At 43.0% G+C, this 23,286-nt stretch overlaps 2 protein-coding genes across 3 annotated transcripts in view; both read right to left on the reverse strand.

Annotated features, from left to right (window-relative positions):
• Positions 1–2,232: 2,232 nt before the first annotated feature.
• On the reverse strand, positions 2,233–4,934 carry insm1a (insulinoma-associated 1a). Its single transcript, XM_080882113.1, has one exon. It carries the CDS (start codon positions 4,776–4,778, stop codon positions 3,438–3,440), a length of 1,341 nt encoding a protein of 446 aa, XP_080738239.1. The 5' UTR covers positions 4,779–4,934; the 3' UTR covers positions 2,233–3,437.
• Positions 4,935–6,427: 1,493 nt separating this feature from the next.
• The window catches only part of cfap61 (cilia and flagella associated protein 61), a 52,766-nt gene continuing 35,907 nt past the window's right edge, over positions 6,428–23,286 (reverse strand). The window contains exons 18-24 of one of the 2 annotated variants that reach the window (XM_080882111.1): positions 20,779–20,950; positions 14,755–15,047; positions 13,482–13,809; positions 11,527–11,609; positions 10,867–11,078; positions 8,682–8,769; positions 6,428–7,916 (exon numbers count right to left, since the gene is read on the reverse strand). In XM_080882111.1, the coding sequence (XP_080738237.1) occupies positions 7,791–7,916; positions 8,682–8,769; positions 10,867–11,078; positions 11,527–11,609; positions 13,482–13,809; positions 14,755–15,047; positions 20,779–20,950 (1,302 nt within the window). In that variant the 3' untranslated portion in view covers positions 6,428–7,790. Of the gene's footprint in view, positions 7,917–8,681; positions 8,770–10,866; positions 11,133–11,526; positions 11,610–13,481; positions 13,810–14,754; positions 15,048–20,778; positions 20,951–23,286 lie in introns of both variants that reach the window. The other variant, XM_080882110.1, reaches the window with a different exon arrangement.

Below are 23,286 nucleotides of genomic sequence, written 5' to 3' on the forward strand. Positions count from 1 at the left end.
GCCATAATGCTTGTAGAGACAAAAATCTTGCACTTTACTCTTAAATTCTGCAAATGTATATGCTGATATCTGGCCACAGAAGAAACATACGCTTTCAATTACTATGTGCCACATGTTGCTTTTTCATTTTTGAAGTCCAGATTTTTCCAGGTGCTGGAGTGAGCGTTAACTGGTTATAAGAACATGTACATTATATCTGAGTAAACACATTCCTGAAGTCAGAGTTTAATATTATGATTAAAGAATGCAGAAGTATTAAATGTTTCCATCCGGGAAACGGTTTGCAGGCATTATTTTCCCCTGTAAAAAAGTTTTTCAGTGAGGTTTCGCTAATTTAATTGCCTCATTGCTGATTATTTCAGCTCTTGAGTGTTGATTAGTGTGCTTTTGGTATCTGTGGAAATAATGTCATGTACAGTTGGGGTTCACAGGGGCACACACACCCCTTTGGGGGGTTAATCCAGCTTCTGGTTTCAGGGTCGTAGTGACGTTTGATGAATGACCCTGAAGACTGAATTGAACCTGCAGGGGTGGAAGACTTTAATGAAGTGTAAAAATCCAAAAAATGTAGTTACGTTTTCACAAATTAAGCTGATGTCTGTGTTTTTGGGTGGATACAGTGCAGATGTTGACTTTTTGAGCAGGAGCTCATCTGACTGGTTTATATACTTTTGGGTAGTTTAATCTATAAAATTATATACAAATAATTTTCACCTCGGATGAGAGGTGAAACGTCTTCAAGCAACTTAAAGAAGTCCAGACGCTTTTCTTTGCAAGCTCCTTTGACTACGATGACCTGGATGACTGAGAACCTTCACAGACATACAAATAATTAAGATTTTTTTATATAAGAAACTAAAACTAATCTAGTGAAGTAAAACATTTCCTTTAAACGGTAATAAAACAAACTGTAAGAAATGTAACGTTCAAATTACAGGAGATTAAACTGTTGTTTTACAGTCGTTCTACTCTAATCTACTGCTTTCTTACTGTTGTATAGTATTATATTGTCAGTGCACTGTAATAATACTGCAAAAATACTGTAAAATGTAAGTGCAATTCATCAGCCAAGTACCAGGAGTGTTCACAGGATTTTTTTTTAAGTCAGAGCTAAGTACCAACCCAGAACACATGAGCACACCAGGAGAGAATGTGAGTGAGTTATTCAGACCTCTGACTTCCATATGGATATGGTGTTATTGGAACTAAACATAGCTGTAAATATGTTTGATTTTATTGCACAGTAGAAGTAAAGAGAATTAAAAATGTCAAAATGTGCCGTTTTGTGCTGTAAAATGAACAAAAAGCTTTCAGTACGTAATGTTATGTGCAGCGATTCTTTAGCCCTTCGTTGTTTCAAACAGAATGACAAAAAAGACATCCGGTTGCGTGAGAAAACAGTTTTCAGCTCCTTAATCTGTGACTTTAGAGAAAAACTTCTCAGTGAGTTTATGGTCTCATCTGGTAGTTTTAAGTTTTACTGAATCCAATATGGCATTCACTTTGCAGATTATGGTCCCAGTTAGAGTCAGACGGAAATGTAAAGGCAGGTTCTTGCAGGCGTGACTTTTCCTTTGGTTTCACTTTCAGTTAAAGCAGAAGTCCATAGTTTCGGGGCTTAGATGGGATTTTACCAACCAAGCTGTGTGCTGTCCCTGTGTGAGTCGTCCCTCGTTGAACTAAACACAGCACAAGTAAAATCATACCTGTAAAATAGCCACTTAACATCCATGAAGTTATCAATAACCCGCCTGGGATTAAATTAAGGTCAACATCAAGTCTTTTCAGTCATCTTGGACAGAAGACCTTTAAGACCAAAATGCACAAAACAGTTATTTGAAAGCTCTGATCTTTCTTAAAAGCTACAACCAAAACCTAAAGAGGTCACAGGTGACGTGATAGCAGTGATGTTGTTATTGTACAACTGTTTTTGAAAGATTTTTTCTGATTTAGGTGTTTAGAAAAATGGTCTTAAATCATCTCAAAACCACTGATCCTGGTCTCTAAAATGTAAAGATTTGAATTTACTTTAATGGAAACTTATCATTTTTCCTTGTTTAAACCCTTTGAATTCAATTATTTGGCATGTAACTGAAGAGGAGACACTTGAACCATCATTTAAGGAGATAAGCTGGACGGATTTTGGTTTCATTTTCTTCAAGAAGCCACAACTTGAGGTGTAAATCAAGCTGTTACCTGCAGAAAACACACAAGAAGGCAAAGAAAGCTGTTTCTCAGTTTGGTCTTTATTTTGTATTTTATTTTTTTATTTGGACATTTAGCAAAATACTGCAGAAACATCCAAAGCAGTATAAGAGCTAAGGGTTACAACAAAACCAAAATAAATAATCATCATCATCATAATAAATTAAAACATGATTGCATTCGGTTTGTCTTCAGGAGCGGCTCACTGATTGCTATAATGCCACATGAACACGCCGCCCTCACATAAGTTAAAGGAAATAAAAAGGATTTGGCTACATGATGAAAAAACACAGCGACAGATCACAGGTTCGACCACACAAAGCAGTAACTTACACAAATAATTTAATAAATACATAAATAAATAGAAAAAAGATTAGATATACTGTATACTGGTAATACAGAAGGCTTTGTAGAAAATAATTATCATCATATGCTCAGCCAGTGATAAATAAAAACAATCAGGTCAGTTTAAGGCAGTTTTACAGCAGGAGTCTCTAATCCAAAGGCATTACCGGCTACACTAGTTTTACTCTCTTTTGTTTTCAGTCGACAGCTACTGATCCACAGATCCACGAGCTATGTTAAAGCTAATCAGAGTGATGAGATAAGGTCTGTTCAGGCCTGCGAAGTCTGCTTTATATCCTACAGGTCATCTCCTCTCTTAGGTCTAGGAGCTAATAGCACTTGTGCAGAGATGCTAGAAAAATAAATTAACAGTCTAACGTTTTTTTTTTTTAAAGAGCTTTGAGGATCATTTTAAGTGATGTTGGGGTGGGCGTGGGTGTGGGTTACAGGCCAGGAGGAGTCAAACACACACACACACCCAGAGGTTGCTGAAGTGTCCTCGAGCAAGGCACTGAAACCTTGCAAGCTGCGTGTGAGTGGATATGTGAGAGCATGCTTGGCTCTCTGTTTACCACAGAAAATGTGAATTATTTGACGATAATTTTTACTCGAAAAGACACAAATAAGCACATTTTTCACGTGTCTTTGAGGAAGATTGGACTTCGGTGTGGTTTTGTCCTTTGGAGATATATAGCTACAGTGAAACAGAATTACTCCCAGAGTTACAACTTCTCACAAACCTCTTTACATCTGTTACTCAGTTTAAGGAAGTGTGCTTTAGGGTACAGATGTTTTTTATTTTTCAGTGGAACTCTGAAATCCTAAAAACAAAAAGAAACACGCGGGTGGACTCTGATTCCCGGTGTGTGCCAGTCCACAGTTCGGGATCAGCAGGCGGGGCGGAGCGGCATCTGCAGCAGGATCACCTGCCGGTTCTCGGACGGGTGGCATTTGTTGATGTGCCTCGTGAGTCCCGGTGAGCTGTAGAAAACTGCGGGGCAGTATTTGCACGAGTACACCTGTGAGGAATGCAGCAGGCGGATGTGCCGCTCCTGGCTGCCTCTGCTGGTGAAGTTCTCCCCACACACGGGGCACAGGTGGCAGCAGGAGGCGCTCAGGTTGAGCGGCGCCGCGCTCTGCTCGCAGCCCGCCGCGTCCTCCTCCGCCGCCGCTTTTGGGGACCCGTGCTGCGACGCCAGGTGTTTCCGCAGGTAGGCTTGGCGCTTAAACCTCTTCCCGCACTGACTGCAGTCGTACAGTCCGTCCTCTGAACCGGACTCGGACGGCTCGGGGCTGGGTGTGTCCCTGTCACTAGAATCCTTTGCTTCATCCGAGGCCGTCTTCGACGCGGACACCTTGTCGCTCGGCGTATTTTGCGGCTTCGGTTTGTGCCAGCGCCGATGGGAGGCGAGGTTGGCCGGGCAGCTGAACACCTTGTCACACTCGGGACACCGATACTCAACCCGGACTATCCTGGAGCATTTGTGCTGCGCCAAAGCGAACGGGTCTGCGTACGCCTCCCGGCATAGCTGGCACACAAACTCCCCCAGCGGGACGTGGTCTCCTCCGGCCGGTGGCGCTCGGGGAGGTTTCTGGTCCACCGGCGCCTCTTTAATCTTCAGCCCGAGAACCGGAGACGTAGTGACATCATCCTCAAAGTGCAGTTTGCGGATGGCTTTGGTTTTCTTGGACGGCGGCTTGCCTTTGCGCTCGGCGTCGTTGGCGCAGCGCTTGGAGCCGCCGGTTGCAGCGGCGGGGAGCGTCCCGGCGGATGACGAGCTGCTCTCGGGGCGGCTGCTGTTGCTGGAGCCGATCTTCAGGTCCACCGGGGCGAAGAGGTGATCCAGGGCGGTGATGGCTGCCGGTGTGGGAAAAGACTCCGCGGAAACCGGCGAGCCGAGGCTGAAGCGGGCCTCGGAGTAGGAGCGGTCGTGCTCGTGGCTGACGGGGCGGGTGGGGCTGTACAGAGACTGATACACCGCCTCCGGGTTCCCGAACTGCACGGGCTTAGCATCCGGCTCCGGAGCCGTAGCCGCCGCCCCGCAGGTGGGCGTAGGCGTCAGCGCGCGCACCGGGATGGAGACGAGATGCGCTGAAGAGGAGGAGGAGGGCGGCAGCAGCGGCGGAGCATCAGCCGCCGTTTGGTCCGTTTCTTCGTCCTCGGAGCGGACCCGGTAGGACACCGGGTTGGTTTTCTTGTTCCTTTTTACCAGGAATCCTCTGGGCATGTTTGCGGGGAGCTGAAGGCACTTTGGGCGCTGCGGGAAGAAGAAAACCACTTTCAGCCGCTCGCGCACAAAATCAAACCATCTGATGCGTCTTTTTTCTCTCTGTTTGTTTGTTTCCTCCTGCTATTGATCCCGTGTTCTCCTCTCGAGGTCCTTTCACCACAACATAGCTGCACTCTTTTTAAGGCGACATGATGACATTGTTCCCGTCCCCCCCCCTCGTTGCCTCATCCCCGACCAATCAGAAGGAGCCGAGGTCCCCTGTGGATTTGGGGAGTGGGTGTGGGAGGATGGAGAGGCTGATGGAAGCTAGGAGGAGGAGGGCGGATTTGCAGATTGCAAAGCAGATGTACCTGAGGGTTTTATTGTATTTCCCCCCCACCACACACACACACACACACACACACACACACACACACACACACTCCCTCCTCCTCGTCTCGACCCGGGCACACGCCAGGAGTCTCCTGCTTTTACGGTCTGATGAGTTTGTATAGAAATCTACACGTGCCTCGGCTTTATGTGTCTCTTTCTGGGGGTGGTGGGGTCTCTGGTTTGGCTACAAAGGGGGCATATCCGTCCACATAACGGCCCAAAATAACAATACAGAAAAATGAAAGGTAGAGGAAGAAACTTCAAAGGGCTAAAATGCGCATAATAGGGAAATAAAGTACAAATGCTCAACATCATTTTAAGCAAATGTCAGTGAAAGCAGCTCCAGACTTTAACTGCTTCCATTCAAAACCTTCAGAATGTTTAAGACACTCATAAAGACTTCCGGGGAAACAAACTTCCCCGAGATCAGATCTGCAGTCCGGCTTTTACGCACACGAAAGCCAGCTGAAATTCGACCTCAGCGGACAAATAACTAAACATCCACAATAATAGGGACAGATTTGAAACCACCGTGGCCCTGCAGCATGTGCGCTGGCGTGACAGTTAACTCCGGACATATGAATCCGTCATTTTACGCATACATAATTAATGGCGAGCGGAGGGTGTCCTGCTTTGCATCACAATGGTCGCGCTTGTGCAAGCTGTAGACCCGTCCTGATTGAAAAGGAAATTGCACAGTTGAAAAAAATGGAAGATGAAGAAGAAGTGGGGGTCTACCCCCCCCCCCCCCCCCGGCACACAAAAAGCAATCTGGACCCTAGATACTGTCGGCGCGTGCTGCGCGTAATCAGTGCGCTTTTTCTGTCTCCAAATGGGGCAAAGCGAGGTTATCTGGCCGTTAAACCACATCAAACCCCGCAGGTCCAGTCTGACCCGGTCAGTCGGATGTGAGTCTGTCCTGCACCGTGAGAGATGATGCTCCCATCATCTCTTGTCTGTCGGTGCAGGGCTCGAGGACACGTTTGACAGGTGCAAGATTCTGGCGTAAAATGAAGACGTGAGAGAGATGTCCGGAAAGTCTTTTCACTAACCCATTTCAAATTTTGACTGTTGGCGTGTCCAAACTGAGAGCATTCAATAAACACGCGTCGTTTCTTGTGTTCTGGTCTTTTTTATGAAAAAATCTACATCTGTCTCTTACGAATATTTAAACCCACATTTTCCTAAAACAACATTCAAAATAATGTGTGTCCCTTTAAAATCCACGTGTTTCGAGAACTTTCTTTAATCAGTTGTTATCGTTTTTAATTTTTAAATGTTCCTCGGGTAGAAGCAGGCACATGCCTCCAAATGTTTAAAAAAAACAACAACAACTAGATTTTCTGATAAAAAAAAAAAAGCTCACATCTTTTAAAAGTGAGATTTTTTATCCAGTGGGAGCTGTGTTAAAAAAATTATAGTTAAACTTTATTTATAGGTTATTTCACCCATAATGCTCATTTCATGATAACAGGGAGTGCAGGTGGATAATGGTTTAGCAGTAACAGGTCAGCGCACAAAATGAACTAACATCTATACAAACACTGCAAAACTCTCATTGAGCGCCGTGTACAGTGTGTGTTTATTACCACGGACAGCGCATTGTGATATCCACGCAGTGAAGCTGACACTTAAAGTCACTCAGCGTTTCATGTCCTACAATCTGACTTTATATTTCCACACAAGCAGCGTGCTGTTTTCTCAGCTTGCGGGTTCAGGCATATGTTCTCTGTGTGCGTTAGTGAGTGTGTGTGCGTGTTGGAGTGTGCGTGTGTGTGTTACTTTCCCGACAGGCTTCAGCTCAGCCTCATTAGCATACAGCTGTAGAGTGACGCCCTCCTCATTTCCCCTCCTCCTCCTTCCAAAAAGCCAAACATCCACTTTTATGTGCAGCATCTATAGGGCCCTGTGATTGGTCACACTCCTGCAGAGTCACACTTACAGTTGGCACATTGTATAGAAGAAAAAACAAAACAAAACAGGAATGTAAAAGTATGCCAGACTCTCGTTCTCATCTGGTGTAAAACACTGCTCACACTCTGATTAATGAGAGATCTTAAGGATTAAAAAGGAAATTATCAGATGTCCACACAAGAAAAATGAATGCAAGCATTAATTTAATGGTAATAGCGTTAAAAGTTAGCCAGAACTCTTACACAAAGAAAGTTTTACTGGATTAGACCACTCTCTCTCTCTATCTCTGAAAACAATTAAAATAACATTTATTTGATGGAAAATTTTTGGATTATATTGATTAATCGAAGCAATCTAAGAAAACACATATTTTTTAACCATTTGATGGAAAACAAATCAGTAGTGTTAATCAGTGTTTTGGTGTGAGTAATCCAGTTTGGAGACGCTGACTGTCTGTTTGCTTTCTCTGAACATAACAGGACTAAAAAATGTCATGTGACTCCTGACTGTGGTTTTGTGCTGAGCTGCTGATTTTAAAAATTTCTCCAGGACTCTAAAGATCTGATATAATAATATATTTACACATAGCAGACACAGTGTCTCCACAGCGTTCCTGAGCCAGCTCAAATGATTGGAGGTATCCAGTGACACATACACAATATAAACCAGTTACCACACCTCAAACAGAGTCTGATTTGTTTTAGTATTTTAACAGGCGTGAGGTCAGAGCTGGCCCGGGCAGGCGAACATGGGCAGCAGGTTTCGGTTGTAACTCAGATACTTCACAGCACTGCTCCTCAGAGCCGCTCGACTGTCCTCGTCTTTCAATTGGTCTGGAGGGCAGAGGTCCTGCAGAGACACACAGGTGGAGAGTAAAATCTCAGCACTGCACTGAGAGAGCTTCTTTTTTTCCACAGACCAGCAGGTTCTGATCGGTGCCCGACTCAAAGTGTGCCGGAGAACTCTAAGCTCGCGCTGAAGGTGTGATCGCTGTGGAGAACTGATGTGAGGAGACATGTAACTGACTCCATCCAACCGAGTACTTAATGCTTCATTCACTAAATTTTACTTCTACAGCACATTTAAAATCAAAGTATTTTACACTAAAATAAAATAAACAGGTTCCTAAAAAAGACACTACAATCTGTCTGAGGACATCTGGGATGTCTTTCCGGGGTTTCAGTGTAACAACAGCAAAGGCACAAGCTCGCTCTGACTGCTGGATGATCAGGAGTGACTGAAGAGCAGATCTTAATGATTTTATTCAGACAAAAGAAAGAAAGACTCACCCGAGCTCTGACCAAAACACTGGATGAACGTCTCAATAGAGAAAACATCCCTGATGTTACCACACAGAACTTTTAAGAAGTTTAAAACACGCTTCAGTCTGGAAATTTGCAGGAAAACATGAACGACTGTTTCACATGGACAGCAATAACAATCTGATTTCAGCCGGCAGGGCAGCAGGACGTGGAAGTTCCTGCCTCAGTCTCAAAATTCTTCACCTTCACAAAGGCCACGTGCAAAGATTTAACCGTGCATCGTAACCACAATACAGTTTAACCCTCAGAGGGGCATAAGTGTGATGTAGGAGATGAGAAGTGGAGCACCAACCTTGAGTTTGAGGGTCTGCTGAAGCTCCTGCTCTAAATCGGAGAATCTGTCGTGGAAAACGGCCAAACAGCTGCTCTGTGTGAAGAAACTGGAGAGAAAACCTTTACATCAGTGCTTCGGTTCAGCACCAACAACCAGAGGTTTTAAGGGAAAAGGGTGCACCCGAGTTATAACATTGACAATAACAACTGTTTCAAATCTAGATTATGTCAGAAGCTTAAATCAGAATCTGATTCCATTGCCCTGCATCTACATAATGTAGAGGTTAATTTCCACCACTGGAAACTTTCTTTGTGTGAACCGACTGTTTACATAAAAGCTCAGTGAAGCTTTGAAATAAAAACACACACACGCACACTTCCAGAAGCTTCCCTAAGTGTGTCGGCTGAATAAGCCTCAGCCGCCACACGGTCAATCAATTATCTTAACGGCTCCTGATGCTCCGTCAGCCTCCACAATGACTTTACGAGTCAGCTGACTGAGCAGCATGATGGGGAATCGGCCTCTGTGGTTGCGAGGCTCCAGCTTTGTCTCGTCCTGGACCGACCACAAAGACAGATTGGGGAGCTGCATAAACAGATTAGGAGGTGGTGGTGGTGGGGGGACAATAGCCCTCCATGTCTGGGGGTCATTTGTGTTGAAACCTCAGAAGCAGGTCACCCACTGCTTGACAAATACCTACTCACTGGATAGTCATGCCAACAAACACACACACACACACACACAAAGTGAGAGGACAAAGGCAGCGGAGGCCCGAATCTTCCTCGTGTGTTGAAGTGATCGGTCAGCGGTTACATGACGTCAAAGCGGCTTGTTTCTGTGCAGAACTCAGTTATGAAAACATCTGTTTTTACACAGCTGCCCACCTGCCGTCTGCCTCGTTTCAGTGCCAAAAATCACACATCAAAAAGTGAAAAACAGCAGCGTGAGTTCTTCTGCAGTCACTTACATGCATACCTGAAATTATACTCCTGCAGAGGGCTGGACAAAATAACAGAAATGCTGTATAAAAAACACAATAACCATGTAGGAAACACCAATCTGCCGAAGCTGCTTTATTATTCTCTCGACGACATACTGAAACCAGACATCGGGCTCTTCACCAAACTGCTCATTTCTGCCAGTCTAATCAGAGTGTGGGATGTTTTGCCGTTTATTCGCCTGCTGCTGCATCAGTCCTGACAAAGACTCGAGCAAAAACATTGGACAAAAGATCGGATTTTTATTTTTGTCCTTGTGAGGATTTGTTTTTACAGTGCGAGTGACTGATTATGCTCCCTCGAATATGTTTATGCACTATACTTAAAAAGTATAAGCATGAGAGTTAAAGAACAACCGTGGTTTGCTAAAAGACATCGGCAGCAGAATGTAAATGACCTTCGAGGATAGTGGTGTTTGTTTGGAGGAGGAAATATTTCTTCTTCACTTAAAGATAACAAATACTCGAAGAGCTCTCGCTTTTGGTTTGACCTCCACCTGCTGTCATGTAGATAATCCCAGCAGCCTTGCTGTTACCACAGTATTACTAAAGCTGCAAAAAGAACTTCAAACTAACAAAGTTTCACGTGTAAGCAGGAAAAGAAATGAAGTTTTGAAAGGTTAAACAGGCTTCAAACCTGAGGGCTGAAAATGAAAATACAGAAAACTGCAGTTCCTCTAATGACCACTAGAGGCTGGCTCCAAACACGAGTCAGTCTAGGTTTCCAGTAGAAATTGGGTATGCGTTTACTGCCTGATGTAAAACACCTCTGGTGTTGGTTCTGTTGGGGCCTTTTTAGCCATTTTAATAGAATCTTAAAATGACATAATATGACTTTCTGTTTTGCCAGACCACCCAGGGAGGTTGTGATTTAGTTTAGGAAAATCTGGCATTTTATTTGTATGTTACTTTGCAGTAACCAGCAGGTAGGTGTGTGTGTGTGTGTGTGTGTGTGTGTGTGTGTGTGTGTGTGTGTGTGTGTGTGTGTGTGTGTGTGTGTGTGTGTGTGTGTATACATAAGTGTAGATTTTTGGGGGAGGTGCACAAATCCTGGTGAAAAATGATTTGGGGGTTTGTTTTTATATAAATTCAATTAAAACTGACCTGCTATGCTTTTACTTATTCAATATATATTTCATGCTAGCGTGTATACAAATAATATGGGCAGATGTTCAGTAAAACAGTATTTGTCAGTGTTTGTCCCACCTGTACAGATCAGGGATCAGGCCCTGCTGGTAGCAGCTCAGCAGCTGGCCCAGCAGCTGCTGATGTTTCATGTAGAGACTCAGGTAATTGGAGACGGGGAGAGGCTTCAGGGACAAGCAGGTGAGCGTCTCCACAAGCTCATAGCAGTCAAGATGCAAGCAGAAGTAGTCGCCTCTCTCCGGCTGTCCCGTCACAATTGCTCTGTCCTGTAACTTTGGATGGAGGAACACGAGCACTGATCTCTGGTTCCAAGTTATAATGCAAATCTTCAAAAGCAAATCAAAATACTTGAATAGTCAATTAAAAATAATATCAACTAAAAACACTAGAAGATGATTAATAATCTGAAAAACAAAAGTCGATTAACGGCCACATTAATTTTTAATCAATAAAAAAAGAAAAAAGTGTGTTGTATTCAATACCACAATTCAATTCAATTTTATTTATATAGCGCCAAATTACAAAAATAGTCGCCCCCATTTAACAGGAAGAAACCTGTTGCTTTCTTGTTTCATTTTGCTTTTCGGTTTTAAGTTGAAATAACATCAGAACATGTTGTGTTAATCAGGAATTAAATTTCTTAATAAATATAATCATTCCCAGGTTACATGTTTGACATGAAACACCCAGAGACTGAACTCCTGGGCAGTGAGTGCTTACCTGTTTAACTTTAGGGCCTGTCAGGTCTGTTGGAGATGGTTTGGTCACATGCAGGTAGTGATATCCTCCAGGAAGCTTACCACCTGAGGAGAGAGCAAAACACATGACACACGTTAAGATATTTCCAGATATTTATTTATTACCCCGTTATTCCATGAGTATTACCAAGCTGTTATAACAGTATAAAGTACTCACAATACCTCAGCTTTACCTCAGAGAACTTCTGATGCACATTTTATAATACGAGCATTTAATCAGAAAATTGTTTGCGGGATAAATATTATTTATAATCTAACAAACCAACACTTAGAAAACACTGCAGTGAAAAGCCTGTGGTCTTATCAGCGGGAGATATCTCAGTAAGATTCGCTTCAGTGCTGAAAAATTCTGTGGCTTCGAAAATTGGACAGCAGCAAAAACATCATAACAGGCATTTCACTGTTAGCATCCACCCACTGAGGAAAACACAACTGAGACAATGAACTCAGATAACAGCCGCTGATATGGCGTCTGTGCTCTCCCTGAACGCTGAGATCCCTTTGAAAAGTTCACGTGTGTTTCATCTCTCTGAGGAGGGCGAAGCAGAGAGGCTGTCGTGTTTATGTAACCCGCCGAGTGGCCTTGGTTGCTCGGTGAATGCGCTGCGGCACAATGCGGCATTGTTACGGCAGCTATAATTCGAGTGTCCGCCACAATAACATCGGCGCTGGGTGGGTGGGTGAAAGATTGGAAAATGTTTCACAAACACATAATGAAAAACATTCTGGCGGTACGAATTCTCTCAGATAAAAGCAGGCGACAACAGGCGTGGACAGGAGGAAGGACAGCGAGGAGAACGTCGAGCTGAAGCGACAAACCCTGAAAGTATATGCAAAGCTGAGATCTGCCCATGAATGTGAAGGAATTTTAAGATGGGTCAGCTCTTCTGGGCCCACTGAGAAACCAGTTCAGTTGTAGTTTCCCAAGAAGATTCATTTCCATAATAAATAAACAGGGTCAGACCGGCAGAGCTGGCTCCTGTTGGGAACCAATAAACGAAACCACAAAAGTGAGAATTTTAACGTCACATCGTCAAGGGACGTGTTACCGATGAAAGTCTTTGAAAAGTGTATATATATATATATATATATATATATATATATATATATGACTCCCTTGGGCTTCCATCCTCCACTGTGTGGAAGGTCCCTGATCAGAAGTCCACCAAAAAATATGAGTTACTGGCTGTAGCTCAGGCAGGTAGAGCAGGTCAGCTACTGATCGGAAGGTTGATGGCTCGATTCCTGGCTTCTCACTAGTCTACATGCCAAATATCCTTGGCCAAGATACTAAACTTTGGAGGGGGCAGGGATAGCTCAGTATGTGGAGTGATCGGAAGATCGGGGGTTCGAATCCACAGAACGGTTACCCTGAGGTACCCCTGAGCAAGGTACCGTCCCTACACACCGATCCCCGGTGCGCCTGCTTATTGGCTCCCCACTGGGTGAATGGGTCAAATTCAGAGAGAGTAATTTTGCCACGGGGGTCAAAAAAGTATACATTATTATTATTACTGCAGATGGAAATAAATCTTTTGCTGTTGTTAACTCTTCTCAATTCAAGACTAATTTGACCCATTCTGATTATTTTCAGCCCCATATTTTTACTTTTACTCACCTTTGCATGTTTCATGGCTGAAAATAATCCTCCAAAATTATTCTGCCTTTAAGGCAATTCCCTTAACCCTCTCAGGCTCATATTAAGTTTTTGTTGCTAATGCACAAAAGAATACCTGCAGTGGTACTTCTGAGTAAAAAAACTTATAAAATATGTATGTGGGGTAATCAGGTTGTTAGCTTTTAACTGTTGCAAATCTGCAAAGCCTGCCTTGAGAGGGTTAAGCTAAAGCTAAGGCTAAAGCTACTGCTTTCTGAAATTATCCATCAATCAAAACTAAACCTTGGTTCTAATCAGACCTTGAATCTTGGCCTGCTTGTACAGCAGTACCAGACGATCTGTTTCAGGTGGAGGCGCCTCAGCAGGCTCCACGGTTGGATCAAACAGGGGCAGCATCATGGCTGCCAGGTCCTGGCCCACTTCCTTGGAGTTAAAGTTGGCATGTGTCCACTCATCTATGTAGTAACGGCGGGAGAATTTGGTGAGAGGCCCGGCAGCCCAAATGGACGAATTGGTGGTTCTGAAGCTGGAGTTTATGACAAGCCTGCCATCAAATACCAGGAAGGACTTGTTGAAGCTGTTGAAAGCGTCGTAGTCGACTCCTTTATTGGAGAGGTTGATGAACACCTGAAAGGACAAAAAGAGCCATCGAGTTTCGAGGTGGAATCTTTATTGGATTCACACTTTACACGATCCAACATCTACCTGATGTTTTTACCTTTCTTCGTTTATGTATATATATCTGATAAATATGAGCTACAGACGGGGAACAAACTGGGGGCAAGTCTTTGTAAGAACAGAGGAGTCGACCCCTGCTGGCCACTACAAAGAATGCAGGTTAAAAGACACAGCTTCACTTTGAAGCACACCCATTTTTTTAACATATTCAGTCTGTGCTTGAAATTAAACTTCCCAAATTAAGATGATAAATATAAGATGGCTCTCGAGTGGTGAGGCTTTCAGGAAACTAAATACTGACACAGATAATTATTCATCCTGAAGTCCACAAGCTGCTCAGAGTCAAGAGGCCTGAGTGATGAAGCTGCGATTACAAACCCACGATAAAACAAACTCATAATATGTTCTTTGAAAAAACAAAACTCTGGAGGTGGAATAAAATTGTCATTTATTAAACTTATAGGTACTTTGGGGTTTTGCATTCATTGTTTTCCTAAATACTTGTGTGTCTGTCTTCCACAGCATGTGAAATACACACAGACTAATGACAACAGGGCCTTGCACACAGCAGAATTTTAACAAGAAAATTCAACACAAACCCAGAAGCAGAATCATCTTCTTTCTGAGACAATGGAAGTTATGGAAATGGGAAACACACCAACATCATTTTGTGCTTGACAAACACAGTTTGCTTCCAGGAGGGAAATTAACATCCAACCAAGAGCCACAATCTGGAGAATTCAGCCGCTCAAGCTTTTCCAGCTCTACCAGCCACCTTGGCCAGTAACCCACCATTGTTTGGATATCATTTCTTTTTGTAAGAATTAATAACCCGTCTGGATAAGCACTGAAAGCATCCGGTGGATTTTGAAAGCATCAGAAATTCTGACTTACTCCACACTGCAGATGGAGAGGCTCTGCATCAGTGGTAAACGATGCCGATGTGAGCGGGTCGGGTTGTTTGCCATTGTTAAACTGGGCCAGCACACAGTTACGGTGGATCTGGACCATGGCGTTCTCCATGGCCATCACCGCGGCTTTTTCTACAGATGAGTCCAAGAAGCTGGAGACGCCTGGCACAGGAGGCAAGAGGACAAGATGGATACGAGATCCACGAATGCCGAGGCTCAGCAGAGTCTCTACGGTGGTGTAGATGTCGATGTTGTTTCCGTAGACGATGGCGTTATCTGAGAAGACGCAAAGAAGGAAAGGTTTCATAGTGAGAGTTCACTCACAAACTCCTATGTCAAGTTTGGCAGAAAAGAGAATTCCTCTTAAAAAACATACATAAACATTCATTGTTTATGTGAGGTGGTTAATGGTTAAAAGTTACTGGTTAAAGTTACTAAGCCGCATGATACACCTGCATAAATATGAGTACTTGGCCTGTTTTCCTACGTGAACTTTGGACGGCTTCAAGACAGTCAGGTCGGGATGTTTTTAACACATGTAGCACACAGGAGGAAATAACCAACTTCACAAATACTCACATGATGCAGTAAAAGCACCAAAATATTGGTCAGTATTTTTATTGAAAACTGTGTGAGTCAATCCAAAGTGCAAAAAGGACCAACAGAGAAGGCAGTGCAAATGACTGTAAGAGAAACACAAAACATGATGATGACCAAATCATGAAAATCACATAAAAGAGAAATATAATGAACTGATAATATAAAAATAACAAAATAAACAAACACAGAATTAGAGAAAAATAAAAGAATAAAACAAAAATCATTGTTGAAATGTTGACAGTGGACTTGGGCATGAAGTGGACTTCACTTAGACGGCAATAACAGTAACAGAAGAAGCCCGATCAACTTCTATTTCTATGCAAGAGGTTGGACTTGGAGGGAGAATATGATGTTAACATATTGTGGAGCAGATCTACGGCAGGCTTTAAAAACAAACAGGGATAAACAACTGAGAGGTTATAAAAATATGGAAAAGTTTTTCTATGTCCTTAAACTGTCTCAGCGATGGTTTAAACGATAAAAAGCTGCTCTTCACGACATGACAGACCTCACTGTTAAAAGGCAAGAAACTATCCAGCAGGTTATGGCGTGAAATAAAAAACACAATGTTAATTAACATTTACATGATCTGTGTGACTTGTCAGTTTTGTTGATGGTTTCAGTGAACGGTGGAATGATGCGTCAGTATGAATTATGGGATGTTATTATCTCCTTTCCTGTCATGAAAGATGGTTCAGCTGCAGGAGGTAATAAAGGAAGCACAGAAGCACCTTTCCTTAGTAATAACAGAATTCAAACAGCTCTTATTGTGGCTGCCACACCTCTGGGTCACTTCACTCAGTCAGGAACCATCCAAAGGCTATTCAACTGCACCTGGACTGTGAAGAAAAACAGCTAATGCTACTGTGTGTTATCTGGGGTAGCTTTTTTTTTTCCATCATCTCTCTCTGTTATTAAACCAAAGTAAGGTCACATTGACCCAGCGGTCTTAGCTAATTATAGGCCAGTCTACTCTTGAAAGAGTAGTTGTAAAGCTCTACCTGAAACCTGACTGAAACTCTTTAAATAAGCCATTCCTCTGCAGAAGATCAGAGCTCATCACAGTACAGAAACAGCTTTAGTCAACGTTACAATCTTCTTATGGCCTCTGACAGTGGACCCATATCTTTGCTTGTCCTGCTAGACCTTTGCAGCGTTCGATACTATTGACCATAATATCCTATTAGAACGATTATAGCATGCTGTAGGTATTACAGGTATTGCACTGCAGTGGTTTGTATATCTATCTTATTGATCCCAATTTGTTCATGTAAATGGAGAGTCCTCTTCACACACTAAGATTAATTATGGAGTTCCACAGGGTTCAGTGCTAGGACCAATTCTGTTGACATTATACATGCTTCCCTTAGGCAATATCATCAGCAGACATAGCATACATTTTCACTGCTATGCAGATGACACCCAACTTTATCTATACATCAGACCTTCCCAAAGTGTGGGGCCCACCCCCTGGGGGGGGGGGGGGGGGGGGGGGGGGGCGCAGAGCCATTGCAGGGGGGGCGCGGTATGAAAAGGAAAAAAAAAATGCTTGGACACTGCTAGCATCATTGACGGGTTTTTGTCAGGGCTCCCACACAAATGCAAAGCAGGAGATGAAGCATCGCTGACTATTTTTTCAAACCAACTTCATTCTAAGCCAAAGACTAGAAAATATGGTGAAGCATATCTGCCCTTTGGTGTCACCTGCGCAAGTGCAGAGGTAGGTCTCCCCTGCATCGGGAGCACGCACCGGGCTCTCCAAATCACGGACAAATAGTATCCCACATTCTTGATTTTTAGTTCACAAACACTTCTTGTAATGACTAACTACTCCTGACATTTTGGAGATGTTAGCTCTTTATACAGTGAAGTTACAGCGGGATACAAATAATATCAGGCTGATCCTGCCACGATTTGTTCCCTCGGTTCAAATCACGGACAAACAGCATCCAACAGTTGTTTATGTTTTTAAACCCATTTTGCACAGAGAGGCATTTTTTGAAAAATGTATTGATAGCAATGTTGAAAATTATTACAGGGAAAAACAACTACAAGTAAAATAATCATACCGTGAGCCTCCCTCTGCCTTTCTAAATGGAGAGACAGTAACTACGTGTGTAAGTGTGTAAAACCTGCAGATAGTCAGATTAACAGTATTGTGTCTCTATCTGCCATTCTGCAATTCATCTCATGTAAACAATAACGTGGCGCACAGCGTGACGTGAAAAAAGGCACATACCTTTAACATTGCGTGACGAACTCTGTATTCCTCATCCACACGTAAACACAAAAAATCTCCGTTTTCGGTGATTCGAAAAGCCGTTTACGTGTGGACGAAACAGTTGCATTTTCAAAAATTGTCATGATTCGTTGTGTGGCAGGCAGGAGAAGGACCCAAGATGCAGACTCACAGACACGGGGATAAACTTAAAGATCACAGTTTTAATGCTGGCTTAAAGGTGAAACACAAAACAGTACTGAACTAAACTGGAAAAACTAAACATGAGATGTACCAGGAACCACGGGGAGAGTAACACACAACATGAGGGAGAACGCGACGCCGAACAGAGGAAGACGCAGACAGAAATACACAGAGGGTTAACGAGGAAAGTGGGAACACACGGGGAACACAGCTGACACAGATAACCATAACGAGACAGGGCGGGGTGAACATAACACTGACGGGAGACGGGCAGAGTCAAACAGGAAGTACACAGAGGTTCAGACAGGAGGAGAGAGCACGGGGAGAACACAGACATAACAGGCTGGGGAAAACATGGAATAAAACACGAAAGGGGACAAGGGCTCATGAATACATAGAGGGGCACACAGGGGGTGAGAGTCACAAAGGGAAAGCACACAGGGAACAACATAACAGGGCAACTCAGGAAGCAGAACCTAAACAGGGAACTGAATACAAAAATACAAGAGAACTAAGAATACTGGGCCAACACGGCCCAGGACCATGACATCAATACCCGTGCAGGTGTGGACGTAGCGCAAAACAGCTAGTAGTTTATTTTATTACACCTGTAATTTAGGGGGGGGGGACATTTTTCTTGTAAAACAAAGGGGGTCTAGCAAAGTTTTGGAACCACTGCTATACATTTTCTGATTTTAAATTCAGATAAAACTGAGGTTATTGTACTTGGCCCTATAAAATCTTAGTGTCTTACCAGACACTTAATCTAGATGGCATTACCTTGGCCTCCAGTAACACTGTGAGGAATCTTGGAGTCATTTTGACCAGGATATGTCCTTCAATGCACATATTAAACACATATGTAGGACTGCTTTCTTCCATTTGTATAATATCTCTAAAATTAGAAATAGCCTGTCTCAGAGTCACGCTGAAAGACTAGTTCATACATTAATTACTTCTAGCTCGGACTACTGTAATTCATTATTATCAGGATGTCCTAAAAACTCCCTGAAAAGCCTTCAGTTAATCAAAAATGCTGCAGCAAGAGTACTGACAGGGACTAGAATGCATATTTCTCTTCTCTATATTGGTTTCTCTTCATTGGCTTCCTGTTAAATAAAGAATCAGATTGCTGGGGTTATCTTTGTATTACTGTTGAATCTTTATCTAACAATATAAAGTGCCTCAAGGTGACTGTTTTTGTGATTATATTTATATATTTATATATATTCATATTATTATATTGCAATATAATTACAACTGAATTGAAGTTGCTACATTTAATCTGCTTTTAGTATAATCTGAGGCAAGTTCAGAAATGCCTTTCTTGTCTAGTTTTATCAGCACAGGAGGAGTTGAAGGCTTTCACGGGCTGCTGTTCATGGCCTCTGTCCATGGTACTGAATGAGAGCTGCGGTAAGATGAGTTAGATTTATATAAGCCATGATCACATGCTACAAATATCATTGCTATTGACGGTAAAGAGCTTACACAACACAGTAGTTTGTTTTGGAAAACTACCACATACTCTGACCATCTCACACAAATACACAAACAAAATGCAGCTAGGAGTGGTTGGGAGTGTTTTATTAGCTGAGCTCCTTTGGTTGCTATGATACACGATATCCACAAAAGTAAAGTGTTGCATGAACTCCACTCCACCTGACTGCTGCTTAACTGTTACACCCACAGGGAAACAAAATGCCACTTTAATCATGATCTTCCGTATAATTACTCTGGTAGTTTGGGGATTTAATTTTGCTACAGGCAGTACTAACGTCTCCTCCATTGTTGCTTAGCAGTCAATGGTTGGACAGTATAGTTTTTGTCTTGCCCCTCCTAAACTGTGATTGGACAGCTGGGTTTTCCCAGAAGGTCAAAAATTTTCAACTCTCGGTGACCATAAACATTTTAAAAAAATTAAAACTTTCCCTGCTTCTGAGAAAAAACACAAAACAACACAAAACACACTGTAAACAGACCCTCATTCCTAAAACATCGATTAGTATGCACAAAAAATAGATCCCGTTAAATGCAGTCTTTCCTTCTCATTGGATGTGTTTTTCCTAATTTTGTGAACACACTAATACGTTCAGTTAGCATGTCAGCTTTAGGATTTCTGTCATTGCACATGTTCATATGGCTTCATGAATTCATCATATGTTGTTTTGTTACTTGGAAACAGAGGAAACATTATATTTAATAGCTTACAGCTGCACATGCTCATTTCGTAAATATTAATTGTCATGTCCATGCAGGACACATTAGTTATATAAACAACTGTCCCTGCTGACATCTTTGTGAAGTGCTAATAATCTCTGTGTTGGTGGAAATGAACAGAGCATATTATATTAAAAATGATACTTGCATGAACATTGCTGGAGCAGGGTAATAAAATGTTTAAAGATCAACTGTAATGTTTTTGTTTTTTCTATTTTTGTTGGATTTGTGGCAAATCAGAGAAACTTCCCTACACTCGAAGGCTGAGATTTACATACACTCTTTGTTTTCCTTCTGTTGTTATTATTAAAATATGGAAATAAACATGGTATCTGCAAAGGTCTGTCTCTGCAATTTGCATGTATTAATGGTTTTCCTTTATGACTGGAATCAGCTAATTAGTATGTATAAAAGCCTCACTCTAGATCACTGCACAATTCCTTCAGAGAGCAGATTAATTTTGCTTAATGACACTGTGCATTTTCCCTGCTCTGAAAAGCCCGGCTCTCAGAAAGTGATATGATAATGGAAAATGGATGGAAGAGGCCGACCTGATTCACGGAGATGAAAGATTTCTCTGCAGCTAATTAGCTGCTAATTATACCGGGGCACTTCAGCAGCGACTGGCTGAGTAATGACATACTACTACAGATTAATTTTAGGTGTTCTCTCTGTGTGTGTGTGTGTGTGTGTGTGTGTGTGTGTGTGTGTGTGTGTGTGTGTGTGTGTGTGTGTGTGTGTGTGTAGGCGAGGCTTTCCATTTACCCTCCAGCTCCAAAAAGTTGGCACAGAGCCAGCGGCGAGCAGCCATGCAGTCGTGGAGGTCGTTGAGGGTGAAGAGGTTGGAGGGCACGGGCCCAGTGTATCTGCTGTGAGTGGAGTGCAGCTGGCTGTTTGTGACAGGCTGGCTCACATCTACACCAGTGGGACACGGTACCTACACACACACACACACACACACACACACACACACACACACACACACACACACACACACACACACACACACACAAAACAAATTAAATTCATTTCTTTAACTTCTTACATTTCAGTCATGCAATATCAAACAGTTAAAAGGAGACATCATGAAAGGAATGCTGTGCGTCACCATTATGTACAAAGTGTCCTTCAGCATGGACAAAAATCATATAACAAGACAGTGTGACAGACCTGCTGTCGTGGTCCGAGGGTGTGGGGATGTTCGTAAGCTTTGGTTCTTTTATATTTATTGATTTGGATCACTGTTTTGATTTTATTCTCATGCTGACAATGTTTTTTATTTTTTGTGAGCTTCAAATGAAATTATTGAGTTCTGGTCCCTGTTTTTCATTCCATTGTTGTATTAATCTCCCCAGTCTGTTCTCTCTCCTCTCTCATGTATGTGCCTTCTCGGTTAAACTTTCCCTGTTTATTCTGTTTTTTTTTTTTTTTTTTTGGGGGGGGGTTTTGTGTCCCGTTTGGATCTTTAGCCATCAGAATTGTTGTCTTAAGGCCAAGAAAGATGCCAAGCGGATTTATTTTACCAAGTGGATCATCATGGCCTTGCCATATTGGTCCATTTGATTGACCTTTATTATAATTATGAATTTATTTTATTTTCAGTTGCTACAAATGGGACAGACATGACTGGGGGATAGGACAGGGAGAAAGAATGAAAGAAAGAGAGGGAGAGAAAGAAAACCAAAGGGGAGAAGAGACGGTGAGAAGGGGGGGAAGAAAAAAAAAACAAACAAACAAAAAAAACAAAACACCTGGGTCACCTGTATGGAGAAAAAAAACAGAAGAGAAAGCAAACAACAAAGAGCAACATAATAAAAAAAACGGCACCATCACAATAAACTAGCTAGCAGTAGATATCAGTAGATACTAAGTAATAAACGATATTGTGCAGCACGCAAGATAGACAGCGCACAGTGTGCTTTGAGGCAGCAGCCAAGAAAGCTGTAGTTCGCATCTGTGAACACCCGTGTGTACACCTGTGTGCATACCTGTGTGGATCAGCATGCTTGCATTCCAAAGGTTTCTCCATGTAACGATCTGCTAGAGGGTGTGGGGGAGCCACAGCCCCGTCCTCCAGGGCGTGAAGCAGGTATGGAGGAGATCAAAACTCCAGACATCCAGAGGCCCCCAGAACACAAGAGACCATGGAAGACCAACAGAGGGGCAGCCGCGCCACTGTCCCAGTAAGAGCTGAGGAGAGTCCCAGATGAGGGCTCACTCAGCAGCCGCGGAGCAGAAGCCAGGGGGAGTTGCAGTGACGCGCCCGTGAGCTCCGCCGGCAGCCAGCTGTGCCTGAGTGACCGAGCCCCAGGCCGAGAGGCCGGGGGCACCCCACCTCCGAAGTGGCCCGAGCGAGCCCCAGGCTCCAGGCTCCGATAAGCGGCCGCCAAGGAGTGAGCCGGTGTGTACCCGGACGCCCACCCCCAGGCACAAAGAACCACCAACGCACCGACACCTGAGGGAGTCCGCCACTGGCAGGGGAAGTGGTGGTGGGTGGAGATAGGCCTCCAAACCTTGGAGGGCCTGAGATGTCCCCAGAGACGTGGCGTCTGATACCCAACCTGACATATAGACACAGTCCCTGTTTATTCTGTCTTTTGTATGTTTCCTGTTTTACTTTGACAGTTGGCTTTTTCTTGTGTGTTGTCTATGATTTTAATTCCTGTCTTTTCCTGCCCATTTCTTAGCCTCAGGTCAGAAACAAACATTTTGTTGTTATTTCACCTGTCTAAGTGCTGCAGCTGTGTCAGCTTTAAAGAGCTATAAATAGCTTTTTTTCTCCTCTTAAAGTTAGAACTAAATTATAATGCCAAAGGAACATCGGCGACACAAGGATGTCATATTATGTTGTTGTTTTTTGTAACTCAGGTATGGCTCGAGTGTAGTCTGTGAATCCTGTTGATGCTTAAGCAAAAAAAAAAAAAACCTACTGAAAACACTCATTGAGCACTTTATTAGGGACACCTCTGCTATCTAATGCAGGGAAATACAACTGTTTTATGATTAAAAACACTTCTCTACAGCTCATGCTTCAATTTTTGTTGAATTTATAAAAAAAGTTGATCATTCTGATTCATGGTTATTAGTGTGTGTGTAGTGGGGGTGGTGCAGGTGGATGTGACTGCATTGTAATGAGATGTTTTCTGCTATTTTCTCTAACCAAACAGCACACATAAGTCAGAAATATTTTTCACCCAGTTCACACTGCAGCAACAGCTCTGCTGTCAGAGGAAAGACTTTTTACAACTCACATTAAAAGAACCAATCATCTCA

This window comes from Rhamphochromis sp. 'chilingali', assembly GCF_963969265.1.
Source record: "Rhamphochromis sp. 'chilingali' genome assembly, chromosome: 5".
NCBI lineage: Eukaryota > Metazoa > Chordata > Actinopteri > Cichliformes > Cichlidae > Rhamphochromis > Rhamphochromis sp. 'chilingali'.

Excerpts from the sequence above, each read along its gene's own strand:
- insm1a (XM_080882113.1), bottom strand. The coding sequence starts at position 4,778 with ATGCCCAGAGGATTCCTGGTAAAAAGGAACAAGAAAACCAACCCGGTG.